We start from the raw sequence: 15,248 nt of genomic DNA on the forward strand, positions 1-15,248 counted from the left end.
ACATGTTCTGTGGAGACAAAACCACAGCCTCCGCGGTCAGATCCAGTAAATCGTATAAAAAAACACACATTTGAAACGCGTTACAACAAATCGTCTCGAACTGTCTCGAACTGTCTCGAATTCTCGGGTATAATGGCGTTAAATCGCACCGCCTTTTTATCACAGTCGATAACATTCCAGTCGGAACATATCTTCCCCGATACCAGCCGGCAGCTACATAGCGACGATCGGTACTTTGTACTGTAGAATCCGAGTTCCTCCGAAACTCCCCCCCCCCCCCGAACATGCAGAGACGGGCGGTCCGATCGGGCGCGTGTCGCCCCCTGGCACGGCGGGGGCGCGCCGCCGTACACCGCGCCCAGCTCCGGCCCTCGGCTGAAACGGCGCCAGACGGAGAATCCGCGCCAAATACTGAGCGCTGAGCGGCCGCGCCGGCCGTCCACTCAGCCGGATAAGGAGCGAGAAAAGCCGCCTCATTGGCTCAGCGCGCCGCCAGACGCCAAATAAATACCCGGCACTCTCTGTTACCAAATACACACGCCGCCTAATGCCCCAGGAGGATATATAAAATAAACTCGTTCGAAGGAAGCACATCCGTGCCCCGACTCTCGAGCCAAAGCCGTTTCATGGAAACAGTAGTAAGGCGTGTTGAAAGAAACTGGCGGCTAAACCCCGAGCTATTTCGCCTCGCCCACAGTGGCGTAATCAGCTTCCCTAGCCAGCTTAGATCACGTCACGGTTTGTTTTTAGGTGCAGTTCCGTAAAGGTGCAACAAACATCACCAAACGTCGATGTAATTGAAAAAGGAACACGGGGAAGTCAGCTTTGACGAGAGGGTAATTAGAATGCATGAAAAATTCGCGGCATACGCCGTCAAATTAACTGTACACTGGAGCATATGAAAACGGATGGTCTTCGATCGCTCAAACTGACGCCTATTACGCGAAGCACGCTATGGATGATCGCTGCCAGAGATAAGCACGCAAAGCTGGCATTCCAGCTCGGAATTCGGTTCAAATCCGCGCTACCACTCGGCGCATTCTTACGTAACGCCTTACTCGGGTAACCAGGTCGGGTGGGATCTGGGCTGATACCGGGGCGTCCCTCCGTGTGCGTGAGGCGGACCACACCCCCGGCCGCTCCCCGGGCACGCCTGTCGGCCGCGGGCACCTGGCGGCCGCTGAGCCGCCGGGACCGGGCTCCCCGGACCCATATAAACGGCTGGGCTGCACACCGGCCGGTCGGCAGGGATCCATCGAACCCTCCGGAGGGCGACCGCCGACACATACCTACCTGTCCCTGGCGCCCAACCTCGCGACATAACACACAGTCACAGAGAGTTCACAGCCCCGGCCGGCTAAGACTGGTTTCCACAAACTAGTAGCGAACGCAAAATATCATGCACTCAAGTATCACCCATACTATCTGGATGCTATCAGAGATGACTGATGAGTAAATTGCCACATTAGTGCAATCACTATCACTGGTATCACTAGAGGTTACCGAACACCAGAGCGGTGTCTGCGTAGGACAGGGCTCTGAAGCGCTCGGTACCCCACGGGTAGGCGCCGAGTACGTACCAGTTCGGAGTTGGTGTCGACCAGTTCGACGACGGGCACCTTCCTGCTGCCGGCCTGCTGGTAGCGCACCACCTTGGCCATAACCGACTTCCACTGGGCGGCGTACGTCAGCTCCTCGAAACAGTCGCCGGCCGCGTCCGTCCACGAGCACCCGCTGTAAAGGGGACGGGGTGGATCAGTAACGCCCTGCCCGGGGGACGGGACGGGTCAAGTCAGTTACACCCATTACAAAAGAAGAACGCACACCGACAGGTGAAATTCAATAGAAGCCACTGAGCAGGGATGGGACGGGACAGGTAAGGTCAATTAGAAAACAGCCACCGCCAGAACTAACGCGTGGTACTGGTCAGGTTGTATCAATAACAAACGTTACATGGGGGAGGGACGGGACACGTCGGGTCAATTGCTAGCTACTGAGGGGGAAGTGAGAACCACAATGTGAGGTGACCCACAAGCCGATGGAAAGGAGGCGGGTCGAGTCAGGGTCTAGACAGTAGACAGGTCAACCCATTGTGTCGGGTCAGGATTAATCGTTTCGTAGAAGGCAAAACGTCAGCTGTACTTTCACAGCCATACACTATGAAAACAAATATGAGGAGAACAAGGGAGGAAAGCTCATCACAAACCTAAATATGACGACACGATAATTTCCACAACTACTCCACAAATTCCCATCTGTGCCATTCCTGCTCCACTAACGAGCCGGCGGCGGGCGGGAAGGCGCAGACCCCGACCGCAGGCCGGGTGACTCACGAGGGTTTCACTCCCGAGAGGAAGCACTCGACGGCCTGGTGGCTGAGCCCAAGGAAGTCAGTGCGCAGCTCGGCCGCCTGGCGCCGCTGCACCGTATCCGTGTCGCCAAAGTCGACGTAGTAGACGGTGAGCGCCGTCTGGTCGGGGTCCGAGTCGTTCTCGGCCAGCTCGGTCACCTCGGCGCGGTACCACGAGCTGTCGTACGGGAACGGCGCCGCCACCACGTCACCCACCGCCACCTGTCGGCCGGCGAGGGAAGCTTCAGTGTCGGCGACCGGCCGTCAGGGAAACGGTCGGACGGGACGCGCGCAACTGACCTACCTCTTCGCAATAAAAATTGTTACAGGGTCACGATATCACCAGGGTTCACCACATTCTGGGACATGACACTAGTACAATAGACACGGCGGTATCGATTATCTTGCATGGTTGTTGTACACTCACTACATTGAAAGCACGTACAAACAAATCCTCTCACAAATCCGAGACGACCCTCGAGTCTTACGATGATAAAGCATATGCCTCCTGTACTTGATCGTATGACAGATCTGTTGCTGACAGAGTAAAGGAATACTGTCAGTTAAAGTACCAGTCACGTAGAAGTTGTGAGTTGTAACATACTGAGATGGTGCGTGTAAAACCACGATTGTCAGGCTGTCACGCGACATCGATGTTGGCGACAGATTTACGGCACTGAAGTTTCATTTCTGAATTTCACTGGTGCAGGCTGAATCATGATCTAAAGTCTCAGCTGTGGGATATAGCCTAGTGAGTGTGGACTAGTGAGTGTCAGCGTATGGGATATGACAGTGCGTTTCTAATAATATTCTATTGGCAACACAAGGCGGTATGGTTTGGCTCCGACCTCTCGTGTCTCCTTTGCGTCATCCGTGTCCCAATGACGGTATTCCGCTCCACTCACCTTTTTCAGTTTGTACATGTTGCGGTTGCTCTCCTCCGAATAGAACTCCGTCATCCTCTCCACCAGTTTGTCCAGCTCGATGGCCCGCGGAGACTTTACCTGCGAAAGTACGGCGATGTCAGGCACATATAGGTACTGCCGCTAGGTGTCGGCCAAACAGGATGGCTCTCGGAGGCTTGACCTGCGGAGTCACAGCGATATCAGGCACACATTATGTACACTGCTGCTGTGTGTCGGCCAAACAGGATAGCTCTCCGAGACTGGACCTGCGGAAGCGCGAAGGGATATATAAGACACATCACTGCCGTTTTATGTTCGCCAAACTAGACAACCATTGATGGACTGACACCGATTCGCCGTCTATTTTCGTGATGGAACACACCCATTTGCGTGGTGACTACGTTCAACGGCTTAGTGAAATCGTACTGGCGGATATACTTGCAATTCGAAAGAATTTGCCTAGCGTAGCCTTACACGGAGGGTTCCCTTGTGTAATCCTATAAGCATGCAAAATGAATCCAATAAAGCATTTCAATGAGCGAAAATCATCGAAAAGTAGGCGGAAAGGAAAAAAGTCGCGTTGACTTACGGGTAGATACCTAGTGTAATGCTGCAAGCATGCATAATGAATCCAATAAAGTAGCTCAATGAGCGAGAATCATGGGAAACCAGGCGGGCAAGACAAGACTTATTACGGAGCATTGCCCAAAGAAGAACTATTGGCCACGACATACAACCCCGATAGGATGCCGAAGCTCAGCGATGCGCCATAATAAAAGACACGTCATAAATATGCAGGTTGCATGAAGCATGATCCCATCAGATTACACAAGCACATGACGTGATGTGATCATATTAGATCATAAGGACCTTAAATGAAGCCCGTACTATAAACGGTCGACTGAACCGGTGACGTAATGACCTCTATTCCACAACAGAGGACAGTGAAGACTAAGAGCCCAAATCACATCCAGCCCCACCCGGGCCTTCGCAATGGCAAATCACTTCCTGTTGAGAAGTCAGGCAGCTTGAAGTGCAGGTAATAGGGTAGTGTGGGGTAATTTGAACATATTTTTACGTCTTCTCCGTTGCACCAAATTCCAGCTTAACCCTGGATGAAGAAAAACTGCTTCAGGAGCGCAAGTGTCACTTGCTTTCACCATGCAAGCCTCATTTTTGGACGAGCCAAGCATGCCTTGAAAAGCATAGCCTCACTTCTCCACCAAGTCACGGTGTGTTCCAATGGCCCCACCGTGGGGTAATTTGAACATACTGCCTTTACCTGTCATAAAAACGATAGTCTTGCCAACGCCGATGTTGTTTGACCCATAAACAAATAGGCAGACAAATAAACAAATTCTAAACATACCTTCACTTGAAAAATCAACACAACAACAAAAATAACAGTTGCAGAGTATCAATATCTGCACGCTGCACACCGGTCAGTTGACAGAATTCGTCTGTCTTCAATTTACAGAACGTCTATCATTTTTGTTCGATAAAAACTCTCCCATCCTTACTGCATCTCTTATAGTGGTGCCAATCGAAACCTGGACATTTGGAGTTCTGATTTTGTCCAATTGCAATGTCCAATTCGGAATTGGTAGGACAAAGGTAGCAGACTGGACAACATTGGACGATGGCTTGCCACACTTCAGCGCTTTTTATAAAGTAATCGTGCATAGCATTGATTGGCGAATGGAAAGCTTGTTAAGCTCTCAATATAATGAACACTTTTCGGCTGGTAAAAGTACATTATAAGCAATTTAAATGACAGTTTTGAATGTTTATTAATGCCTAATTTTCGGACATATTTGGACAAATGGCTGACTTTAACATTTTTAAACGGAAATCAACAAAAATGCCGGACCTTAGACGGATATCAGACGTAAATTCTATAAAACTGGCATCACTTATCTGCTACTGCTTTGGGTCGAAAATATTGGCAAAAAAAACTGGGAGCGTTATTTTTTCGGAGCTATCCCTGTCTGCATTGAAATTCCCACACTATGTTCAAATTACCCCACGCTAAAAGTTATTTTGCCATATTTAAAAACAGGTTTCAAAAGCAAATTTCTTGGATTGAAGGCACTGATTAGGTCATTGTACAACAAAAGCCGTTGCGTATTAGGCGCTAGCAATGCAAGATTTTGCGCTGCAACGAAGTTGCAATGACGTGTTTTTAGGCGTTTTTACTTGCGAAAATGATTTTTTACAGTAGGCGTCAGCAACTTCATTCCATGAAACTTTAAACCCCGTTCATATGATAGTCCTTTTAGTTACGATAATTTCCCTCATTGGTCATATTGTCATGCCACTTATGGATTTTCCGTAATTTTGTGTTTTTCACACTATGTTCAAATTGCCCTACATGTTCAAATTACCCCACCCTACCCTACGTCTGATGTGACAGATTTCACGAGCATTGCGACTGTGTATGCACCATCTACCGACGCAGCCCTAACTCAGGCACTGACGGGAGAGCAAAGTACAATGATAACATACTCAGCTGCTGCACACATTTACAGCACTGTGCCACCCGCCGCTTACCCGGTTGTACCCTCCATCCCACACACTCGGACTCGAGACATGGCGGCTCCTCTCAGCACGTACATTTGCTCTGGTGACACACCAGGGCACCTAACACTGTGTCACCGCCACGCCAGGCCACATCACCCCAGTATCCCCACGCCGCCGCACACCCCCCTCCGTCCCTCCCCGGGACAGCGGGGGGGGGGGCGACTGACCTGGACCCAGAAGTGTCCGGGCGTGTCCACGGCAGAGACGTACACCTCCAGATAGCCGTCGGCGCCGGTGGCCACCAGACTCTCGCGGGTCGGCACTGGCTGGTCGCCGGCGCCCTACCCAAAGACCAGAGACGTGAGCACATCGTGTCAACAGACCCTCTGTTTTGAGGTATCTCCAATGATATTTTGACATGATGACAATATGATGTGATGTCATAATATAATGATAATAGTATGAAAAATGATGATAAAATGATATTTTGACAAAAGCTTTTTGAGAGCGCACCACTCTGTAGGCAGTAGGGGGCAGTAGGCACCCGGTGGTGGTATAGGTACCGGGTGGCCTTTCATTACGGAGCGAGCGAAGCGAGCGTAGTCTTTCCTTAGATTAACGGAAATTTCTGAGTATAAGCGGCCGGCCGGCCGGCCGGCCGTGCAGACGCTTTTGCGAGGCTTATATCTCAGCAACCACTTGACCGATTTACACGCGGTAATTTTTGTAGGGTAGCTTCATTCCTTCTACCAAGTATTGGACTATTCCCAATGCATGTGGGTGACCCCTTATGCACGTGCCACGTGCAAAACGAAGAGGTGTCCGTTTTGTAATTGTTGCAATATCTCGGTAACTACTTGGCCGATTGTGCTGAAAGTTGGCATGTAGGTAGGCACCCACTAGGCACTGCATATCCATGTGCCAGAATTGGGGTGCTGCTGCACGTGCGCACGTGCAGGGGTCGTTTCCAGATCTCGAGAACGGCTGGACCGATGGCGCTCAAATTTGGTACACGGTTAGGGACCAGTTAGTAGGGTGCCGTGCACAAGTCAGTTGGGACCCATTTTGCACGTGCGCACGTGCAGGGTGCCGCTTCCAGATCTCGAGAACGGCTGGGCCGATTGTGCTCAAATTTGGCATATTGCTAAATGCTAGAGACCGGTTAGTAGGGTGCCGTGCTCGATTCAGTTGGAGGTACCCCCACGAAATTTCGCACGTGCAAGGCCCACCCTCTCGCTCGCTCCGTTAGGCCGCGTTCCCACTACGACCGTTCAACATCGTAAATTGCAAGAAAGGGAGAAAACGGACGAGATCGTTGATCTAGAGACTTTTCTAAAAAAGTTGAACACTTCCCTAGATCTGGTATACGGGGCAAGATGGGGAAACATCGTGAGACATCGGCAAACGGCTTGGACAAAGCCGGTTGAGAGGAGCGATGATGAAGGAGGGATCGGCACAATAAGCTATTGTAAAAAAAGTTCAGAATATAGGTAGTTGACGTGGTAAAAGATCCCATGCAACTGAATGAAAGATAAAATTAGAAAAACTCATAAGTTATCAGCGTGTTGAAAGTACGCGAGCATGAGAAATCTCTCAACAATGTCAACGAAAAGCAGAAGAGAAAATATGTGCAGTTGCTATAACTCATTGTGGTTTTGCTGTCAATACCTTCGGGAAGCTGTAACCGATAAATTGCCAGTTCCGATGATTTCTTAACAGTTTATTGTGGCAATCCTCGATAAAACATCTAGCAAGTTGAAGCAGGCTGCAATGCAACTGAATTGGCCGACACAGGTTCAGCGATATAGGTATACGAGTACAAGTATATGGAGCCGGCATTCCAACTTACAGCAGTGTCACAGCTCATGTCACCATCATCATGTGACTACGCCATCTCGTCAGGCGATGCGAATCGTATAAAGGCAATTATACTAATATCAACTGAACAGACGAGAAACACTTGAGTTCAGCAAGGAAACTGACGCCGTGTGCTCAATGAAGATAAACGAGTGTATTCGAGCACAACGGTTCACAGCAGATGGTGACAACTGTCGACGTTTGTCTGACTCTGCAGTGTGGCGTGGCATTACAATGCAGCGGTCTTCCAGAGGAGATCTTGGCCTAAGCGTTTGAGGTCCCAATCCTGTCTATCTGAATCTACGATGCAACTCTTGGTAGCTGGCGCGCAACCGGGTGGCTACTTTATCTATCTCCGAGATTCTGAGTTCCGGAGCGGTGCTACGAAAAGAGGGAGATGAAGTGCAAGTAGCACCTGTTCTGACATAGCGAGGATCATTCGCTCAAGAGTCGCATGCGATGTGCATAACAAGGACCAGACAGCCCAATGACAATCACATGCTTCGTATTTGGTCATCCCAATCACATGGCGCGGTCCAGATGGCCTTGATCCAGAAGACACTGTGATTGTTTGAGCCTCGAATGAGGCCCTCAGTGACGATTCGACGGCGGAAGCTGCGTGTGTTGAACGAGGAGTGGCCGCCCGTTTGAGGTCATAAGTGAGCGACGACGCCGGTGGCCACGATTGTCGGAAACTCTGCCTTTAGTTTCACAAGAGCAAGTGCTGCTACAGCTATGTATCACTGTTAGATGATGTAAATAAACGTTTGTTATTTACAATACAATAATACAATTTTATTAGGTCCCTCCATTAAATGGGTTTTGTGGTGACCACGTCGTATACATGCGAAAACACATCTGGATAAAACACTGCAGTAAAACCGGATAGAAGTGAAACCACAGAGTAAAATACACATCTAAGACATCTTCCGGTACACTAACCAGTCGACCACACCTACTGTTGACGCGCTCCTGAGGACTCGTTCCAGTGCTGGCTGGCGCGAAACAAAAATCCACGACGGCCGAACTCGGTTCGGACCCGGGGCAGACGCAGCTGTCCCCGCTCGGTCGCACGCGTGGTGCGAGCTGACTCGTCGGAGCTGAGCACCAACTTGCTCCGCAGGATTTGTGGTGCACTGTCCGAAGTAAGTAGGCGACTAACCACAGCTACGTCACTGTCACGAATCAAGTCGTCCACACACTTCCAACCCAGCTCGTTAAGCACAGGAGTCACGTGATCTCTTCGGCTGAGGCCAGACACGACACGTGCGCCGAAATTCAGCACCTTTTGGATGCGTTTCCTCTGAGCGATGCAGCAGGCACCCCATACGCTAATACAGTATTGTATGTGCGGAAACACTAACGCTTCGATAAGCAGGCGCTTAGTCTCCGTCGGCAGCCTGTTCCGCATTCTCGCTAGGCTAACAAGTATCATGTTGCAGCGCTGGACGACAGACGTGACATGTGAATCCCACGTCAGGTGAGAGTCGATGGTGATGCCCAGAACCTTGACGCTCGGTGAAGGTGAAACTACGTCACCGCCAAAGTGGATCGAGAAACTGGTGTTAGTTTTTTGACGACTGGATTTCAAAATGGTCATTTCAGTTTTGGATGGGTTAATTTTCAGCCGGTTCTGAGTGAACCACTGCACGAGTACAGATAGGTCACTTTCGATGCGGTTTTTGATGGCCAAGACGTTACTGGGAGTGTCAGCGTCAAGGATCTGGACATCATCAGCGTACATCACTAGTTTGACATTTGACAGATGTTGGGCCAGGTCGTTGGTGAAAAGCAAATACAGGCTCGGTCCCAAAATGGACCCCTGTATCACGCCGTGCGTCACGCTCAGCGAACACGACCCGATAGCCTGACTGCGCCCACTCAACCAGTCAGAAAACCAGTCAGTTCGAATCCCGTACCAGCCCAGCTTGTCCAGGAGGCGGCCATGCTCGACGCTGTCGAACGCCTTGGACGTATCGGCTGTCACGAGTGACGTCACGAGGCCTTTGTCGATATTGTCAGTGACATACGTGACAACGTCAAGCATAGCCGCCCCCGTGGACATGCCGGGCCTGAAGCCATACTGCTGCGGGCAGAGCAGAGCGTTGCGGTCTAGGTACGACGTCAACTGGGAACATACTACGCGCTCACACAACTTGGCAACAACAGGAATGATAGATATCGGCCGGTAGTTGCTCGGGTCCTGCCGGTCGCCCTTCTTATACAGCGGGATGATGACGGCAGACTTCCACTGGTCAGGCATGTCGCATTTAGTGACGCAAGAGTTAATCAGGTGTAGCAGATGGGGCCCCACAACAGCAAACGTCTTCCTCAGCATATCGACAGTTATGCCGTCGGGGCCACTCGCGCGGGACGAGCTCATCTGTCGCAGCGCGGCAGACAGTTCCGGTAGCTGGGCAGGCCGCGGCGAGAACGCGTCACTGCAAACCCGCGGCGGGCGCGGCGGCAGTGGCTCCCCGGTGTCGGCGGCCGCCAGCGACCTCGCCACGTCTCCCCCCACTGACGCGAAGAAGCTGTTAAGACGGCTGTTCCATTCCGAGTCCTTGCCCGATTCGGTGCTTGCCCGGGGCGCTGCCTTCCCTGATGAGACGAGAAATTGACGGATATCACGCCATGTCTTCGATCTCGAGTTCCTGAATGATGTCTGGAAGTATGAAGCGCACGCCCGGTTTAGTACCACCTTGACGGCGTTTCGGCGTAACCGAAACTCGGCCTCGGTGGCGTCACATGAAGTCAGCTGGCGGTCCACACGCGCCTGGTCACGCGCAGCCATCGCCTCTCTGACGTCGTCGTCTTGCAACCACGGGTACGGTCTGTGCTTCAGCTTGATTACACGCATCGGCATATGGGCGTCGATAATGGGGCTCCATGTGCTCAGGAAGCAGCTCCACTTGTCAGACGTGGAGTTGGCGCCGTACAGCGGTGACCAGTCTGCTTGGAGCAGGTCCAGACACAGGGCGTCTGTGTTGACGCGCCTGGTGGACCGCACGTTGATGGTGTTCACCACGTGGCGCGTCTTGACAGAGACCGTCGCGGCGATTTGCGCCGCATTTGCAGTGGCATGACATTATTTGTAAGATTCTTATTTTCCAGGCGCTGATGGTAGGTAAATGAATAAATTGCACTAGACCTACGGTAAACCTGCCGAAAAGTTGTTATTCATCGCCACTTAGCGCTCGCCTACATCTACATATGTATATAATTAAAGTTATAAAATGCACCACCTTTCATGCCTTGCTGCTTGTCTTCTCACTTTGAATATCAAGAAACTTCCCAAAAAGGGCTTCCTGCTCTATGCACTGCCTAAAAATGCTTATTAGTGTCATTTAATATCTGCACAAACCTTCAAGAACGTTCAAAAAGTTGAACACTGTTCAACTTTTTGGCGACCTCACCAACCAACCAACATGGGGAGCAAACTTTCAAAACCTTACAAATGTCTCCATCCGAAAACACGTGTCAAATACCCGGTTCCCACCACCACCGGCAGAGATCGTAAAAATGCATGCTGTGATTTTGCCGATCTTGCCGGTTTTCTCCCGTTATTTCACTTTACGATGTTGAACGGTCGTAGTGGGAACGCGGCCTTAGTCGCCCCAAAAGGCGTTATACTGGTATGATAAAGCAAAGGAATTAAGATAATCGTTAGACAAAAATAGCACGCACGGACAAGAGCCTAAGGGATATCAACTAAATATGGGGATGGGATGATGACTATGGCATATATGTCCAGAAATGGGAGAGGAGAAATCGGTGAATACCATTGAAGTGCGTAACCATGCAGCTTTGGTTGAGCCTATGTTGATTTTAAATAAAACACGGATGCTTTAACACCCTTTTTGTAACAACAAAACCCGGTAAAATGTGTAGTTTCATGTTTGTTTTGTCCACGACCATGCATTTGAGCGAGGAACTATGACGGTGCGCCACACTGTGCAGTTCGTAGACTGTAGGTGTCGCTGCTCCTCGATAAGTCTCCATTTCCATACAGGAAAAAGAACGAGTACCTAACTCTTCTCTAAAACAAACACAAGACTGACGCCCTAGACTATGCATTCACGAACTACAGCGGCCTAAACCTAGCCGTGAGTGAGTGGGTGAGTGAGTGAGTGAGACGATGTAGACATAGCCAGAGGGGACAGCTACAGGGGAAGGAGAAAGGTTAAGAAAGGATTGAGCAGAGGGAAGGACAAAATATGGAAAGGAGGGAGAGGAATGGAGAAGTTTGCTGTCGGAAACATTGGTAGCTTTTTGGACAGAGTCAGTGAACTCTTGCCGAACAAATAATGTGGGCGACCCTCAGAGCCCGGCGCATGGCGCCCTCACCGCCGTCATACGTACCGCGCTCACCTGGGCCGCTGTGGTATGGCGGTGTCAGATTTTTTAGGGTTTGTGTCTGTTGGAGTATATGTCTGTCTCCCACCGTGTTTTACCGGCGCCCGGCTTGTGTTTGGTGCACGGCGCCCGGCTTGTGTTTGGTGCACGGCGCCCGGTTTGTGTTTGCTGTTTGTGTGTCTGTTCCACCTGTGACCTGTGTTTAGTCGGCTCTCCCACCTGTGTTTTGCCGGCGTCGGGCTTGTGTTTGGTGCGCGGCGCCCGGTTTGTGTTTGTTAGTCTGTGTCTCCCACCTGTGATTTGCCGGCGTCGGGCTTGTGTTTGGTGCGCGGCGCCCGGTTCGTGTTTGCTCATCGCTGTTTGTTTGCCTCCCACCTGTGATTTGCCGGCGTCGGGCTTGTGTTTGGTGCGCGGCGCCCGGTTGGCGGTTGTTGGTCTGTGTGTCTCCCACCTGTGATTTGCCGGCGTCGGGCTTGTGTTTGGTGCGCGGCGCCCGGTTGGCGGCCGACAGCTCGATGCGCCGCTGCATGGCCTCCTCCTCCTCCACCTTGGTCTGTATCAGCTGTTTGGCCGTGCTCAGCTGGTCCTCGGTGCCCTTGATGGTGATCAGCCGCATACCGTCTGCCGGAGGAACGCACACGCGGGGGCTAGTGAACGTCCAGGGTCCGCCGTGCTGCCGAGGGGGGATTGAGTAGTTCAGGCGATAATTCTAACAAGTCACTTACTATGACGAATATACTTTCTGTCAATCATTAAATTCATAATGCATTTTCATTCAGAATGGCCAGCAGCTAGCTTACGATAAAAACAATAAAATGTGTACCAAGCTTTCGATGAGCTGTAAGCAAAATTCGAGCTTATTTCTCCCATGCATATTTTCATGCATTTTATTACAGGCTGGATGGCATTTCCACAAGTTCCGTTTCATTTTTTTTCTTTTATTATTTGTCTACTTATTTGTTCCTTTTTTGTTTTGTTTGTTTTTAAGCACCTTTGGTGTGCTCTGTTGATTTCAAATTTGGCAACCGTAAGTACGACTACATGCATGGTCGTAGGATATATCTACTGATATACAGGGTGGGATGGACAAATTGAGACAAGTTTCTACGCGGTTGTACGCCTCGGCTATAACCGCAATCTGATTGGTCGCATCGCTGGCACGGCCCTCAGATGCTATAAAAGCGAGGGTGACCCAAGGTCAGGTCAAATCATGTCTGGTCGCGGAGCCGAGTACGATCGCCGAGCCGCCGTGCTCCAGGCGCTGCGCGCAGGGAGGAGCCCGGCAGAGATCAGCGAGTTCCTGCGTGTCCCACGGAGCACGGTGTACCGCATTGCCAAGCGTGTGCGGGCGCAGGAGGGCGGTGGAGATGGCGAGGATGAAGGAGAGGTGACTCCCGAGCGTAAAAAGCGTAAATCAGGGCCTGGGAAGAAGAGAACGCCGGCGTTTCTGCAGCAACTCCAGGCTCTGATCGAGGAGGAAGTCACGAGAGGAAATCTCTCAGGATCAAGGAAGTCTCGTGACTTCCTTGATCCTGCCCTGGATCAAGGAAGTCACGAGAGGAGCTGGATATGTCTTCCAGCAAGACTCAGCACCCGCACACGCAGCAAAAAAGACGCAGGAGTGGTGCCGGCAGAACATGCACCTGACGTGGACCAAGGAGTTCTGGCCCCCCAACTCTCCGGACCTCAACCCCCTGGACTACTTTCTCTGGGGCGAAGTTAAGAGGGTCTCCAACAAAAGCCCCCACCCCTCCAGGGAGGCTCTGAAGCGGACCATCGAGGAGACGATGGCGGCCATGGGCCGAGCTGTCGTGAAGCGCGCGTGCGGCAGGTTCAGGAGCCGGCTGGAGAGGATGGTGGCGGCAGAGGGAGGGTTTATCGAGTGAGAATGCTCTACAACGATGCCAGTGTCACGAAATAAATATATTTCTGACTGATTGTTTTTTGGTTAACCGGCAAACTGCATTTGAATTGATAAACACAATGTGTCTCAATTTGTCCATCCCACCCTGTAGAAGATCTAGCAGATTCTCCCGGCACCCCCGTCCGCAATTCGTCACCGGTCACTGAGATCACCCACCGGCAGGCGTGCGGAATTCGCGGTCCACGATGATCTTGGCCCCGGAGACGGCGCACATCTCGCGGATCGAGTCGCCGTTCCGTCCGATGATCCGCCCGCAGGCGCGCTGAAATAGACAGGGAAGGAGGGATGAGTTCACCAGCACAATTAATTACACCAGTGATGAACCTGAACTAGTTCATGTCATCGGCGCTGCCGTAGATCTCTGTAATGTCCGTTCACATGCGTGCGTAGGTGCCGTGATTCCATATATAAATAAATGGCCAGACTAAATAAATAAAGGCGAGCTAATAAGATATAAAGATAAATAAATGCATCAGACGCCGCTGTATCCGCTGTATTGGTAAAGTAATGTTGGCTGTGGCTGTAGCAAGGTGTTGGAGGTCTTTCCGCGGTTGAGTTATTTGCCGTTATTATAAGTGCTCCGATCCGTGATCGCTAAAAGGTGTGGTCAGCGACTCAGCATTTTACAAACTGCGCCACGCATTCAACTAAAAAGCGCGGTCTTAGAAACGTCGCAATCATGGGTGTCGATTTGTATACCTTTGGGGGTGCTGCAGCACCCCCAATGCTCAAATGAGCACCCCCAATGGTTTTCCGGGCACCCCCAATGATTTTGTCCCTCAATAACTCCCACTAACTCTGCTTGAGGAAAATAATTGTTCTGCAGTCTTTCACTAATAAAAATAAAACAATTACGCAATTTACAAGGCATGAAATAAAGATGTAAAGCCAGAAAAATTAGTTTTAAGAAGAAGAGCGAAAAAAAGACGTTAAGTTGTAAAGACACTGGTGTGGGTCCGTCGTACACGGGTGTCGGACCCTTAGAGCTGCTGGCGCGTACCCTTTACAAGCCAGCAGGGGGCTCCAGAGACCGGCGACGGGCCCTCAGAGGCCGGCTAAGGGCCATCAGAGGCCGGTGGTACCTTCAGAAACCCTGTGGGGTCGTCTTTAGAGACCGGAACGGACTTAGACGCCGATGGAGCCCTCAGTCGCCGGTGTGGGGCCTTCAAATGTCACCGGTGGCAGGGTGGCCGTCACATGCGCACTTGTGGGGCCTTCAGAAGCTACGATGTTGGGCCCTCAGAGCCACCGATATAGGGCCTTAAGAGGCACTAGTGTGGGACCCTCAGATATGGCAATGTGGGGCCCTCGGACTGGAGGCGCCGGTGTGGGGGCT

General features: G+C 51.2%; 1 protein-coding gene across 4 annotated transcripts in view; it reads right to left on the reverse strand.

Moving 5' to 3' along the window:
* LOC122383803 (tudor and KH domain-containing protein-like) overlaps nucleotides 1-15,248 on the reverse strand; it is a 30,171-nt gene that overhangs the window by 2,082 nt on the left and 12,841 nt on the right. For 3 of the 4 annotated variants that reach the window (XM_043370562.1, XM_043370563.1, XM_043370564.1), the window contains exons 5-10: nucleotides 14,069-14,174; nucleotides 12,440-12,609; nucleotides 6,003-6,116; nucleotides 3,256-3,354; nucleotides 2,334-2,572; nucleotides 1,581-1,734 (exon numbers count right to left, since the gene is read on the reverse strand). In XM_043370562.1, the coding sequence (XP_043226497.1) occupies nucleotides 1,581-1,734; nucleotides 2,334-2,572; nucleotides 3,256-3,354; nucleotides 6,003-6,116; nucleotides 12,440-12,609; nucleotides 14,069-14,174 (882 nt within the window). The remainder of the gene's footprint in view (nucleotides 1-1,580; nucleotides 1,735-2,333; nucleotides 2,573-3,255; nucleotides 3,355-6,002; nucleotides 6,117-12,439; nucleotides 12,610-14,068; nucleotides 14,175-15,248) is intronic. The other variant, XM_043370565.1, reaches the window with a different exon arrangement.

Source organism: Amphibalanus amphitrite, unplaced genomic scaffold, assembly GCF_019059575.1.
Source record: "Amphibalanus amphitrite isolate SeventyFive unplaced genomic scaffold, NRLGWU_Aamphi_draft 000174F_arrow, whole genome shotgun sequence".
NCBI lineage: Eukaryota > Metazoa > Arthropoda > Thecostraca > Balanomorpha > Balanidae > Amphibalanus > Amphibalanus amphitrite.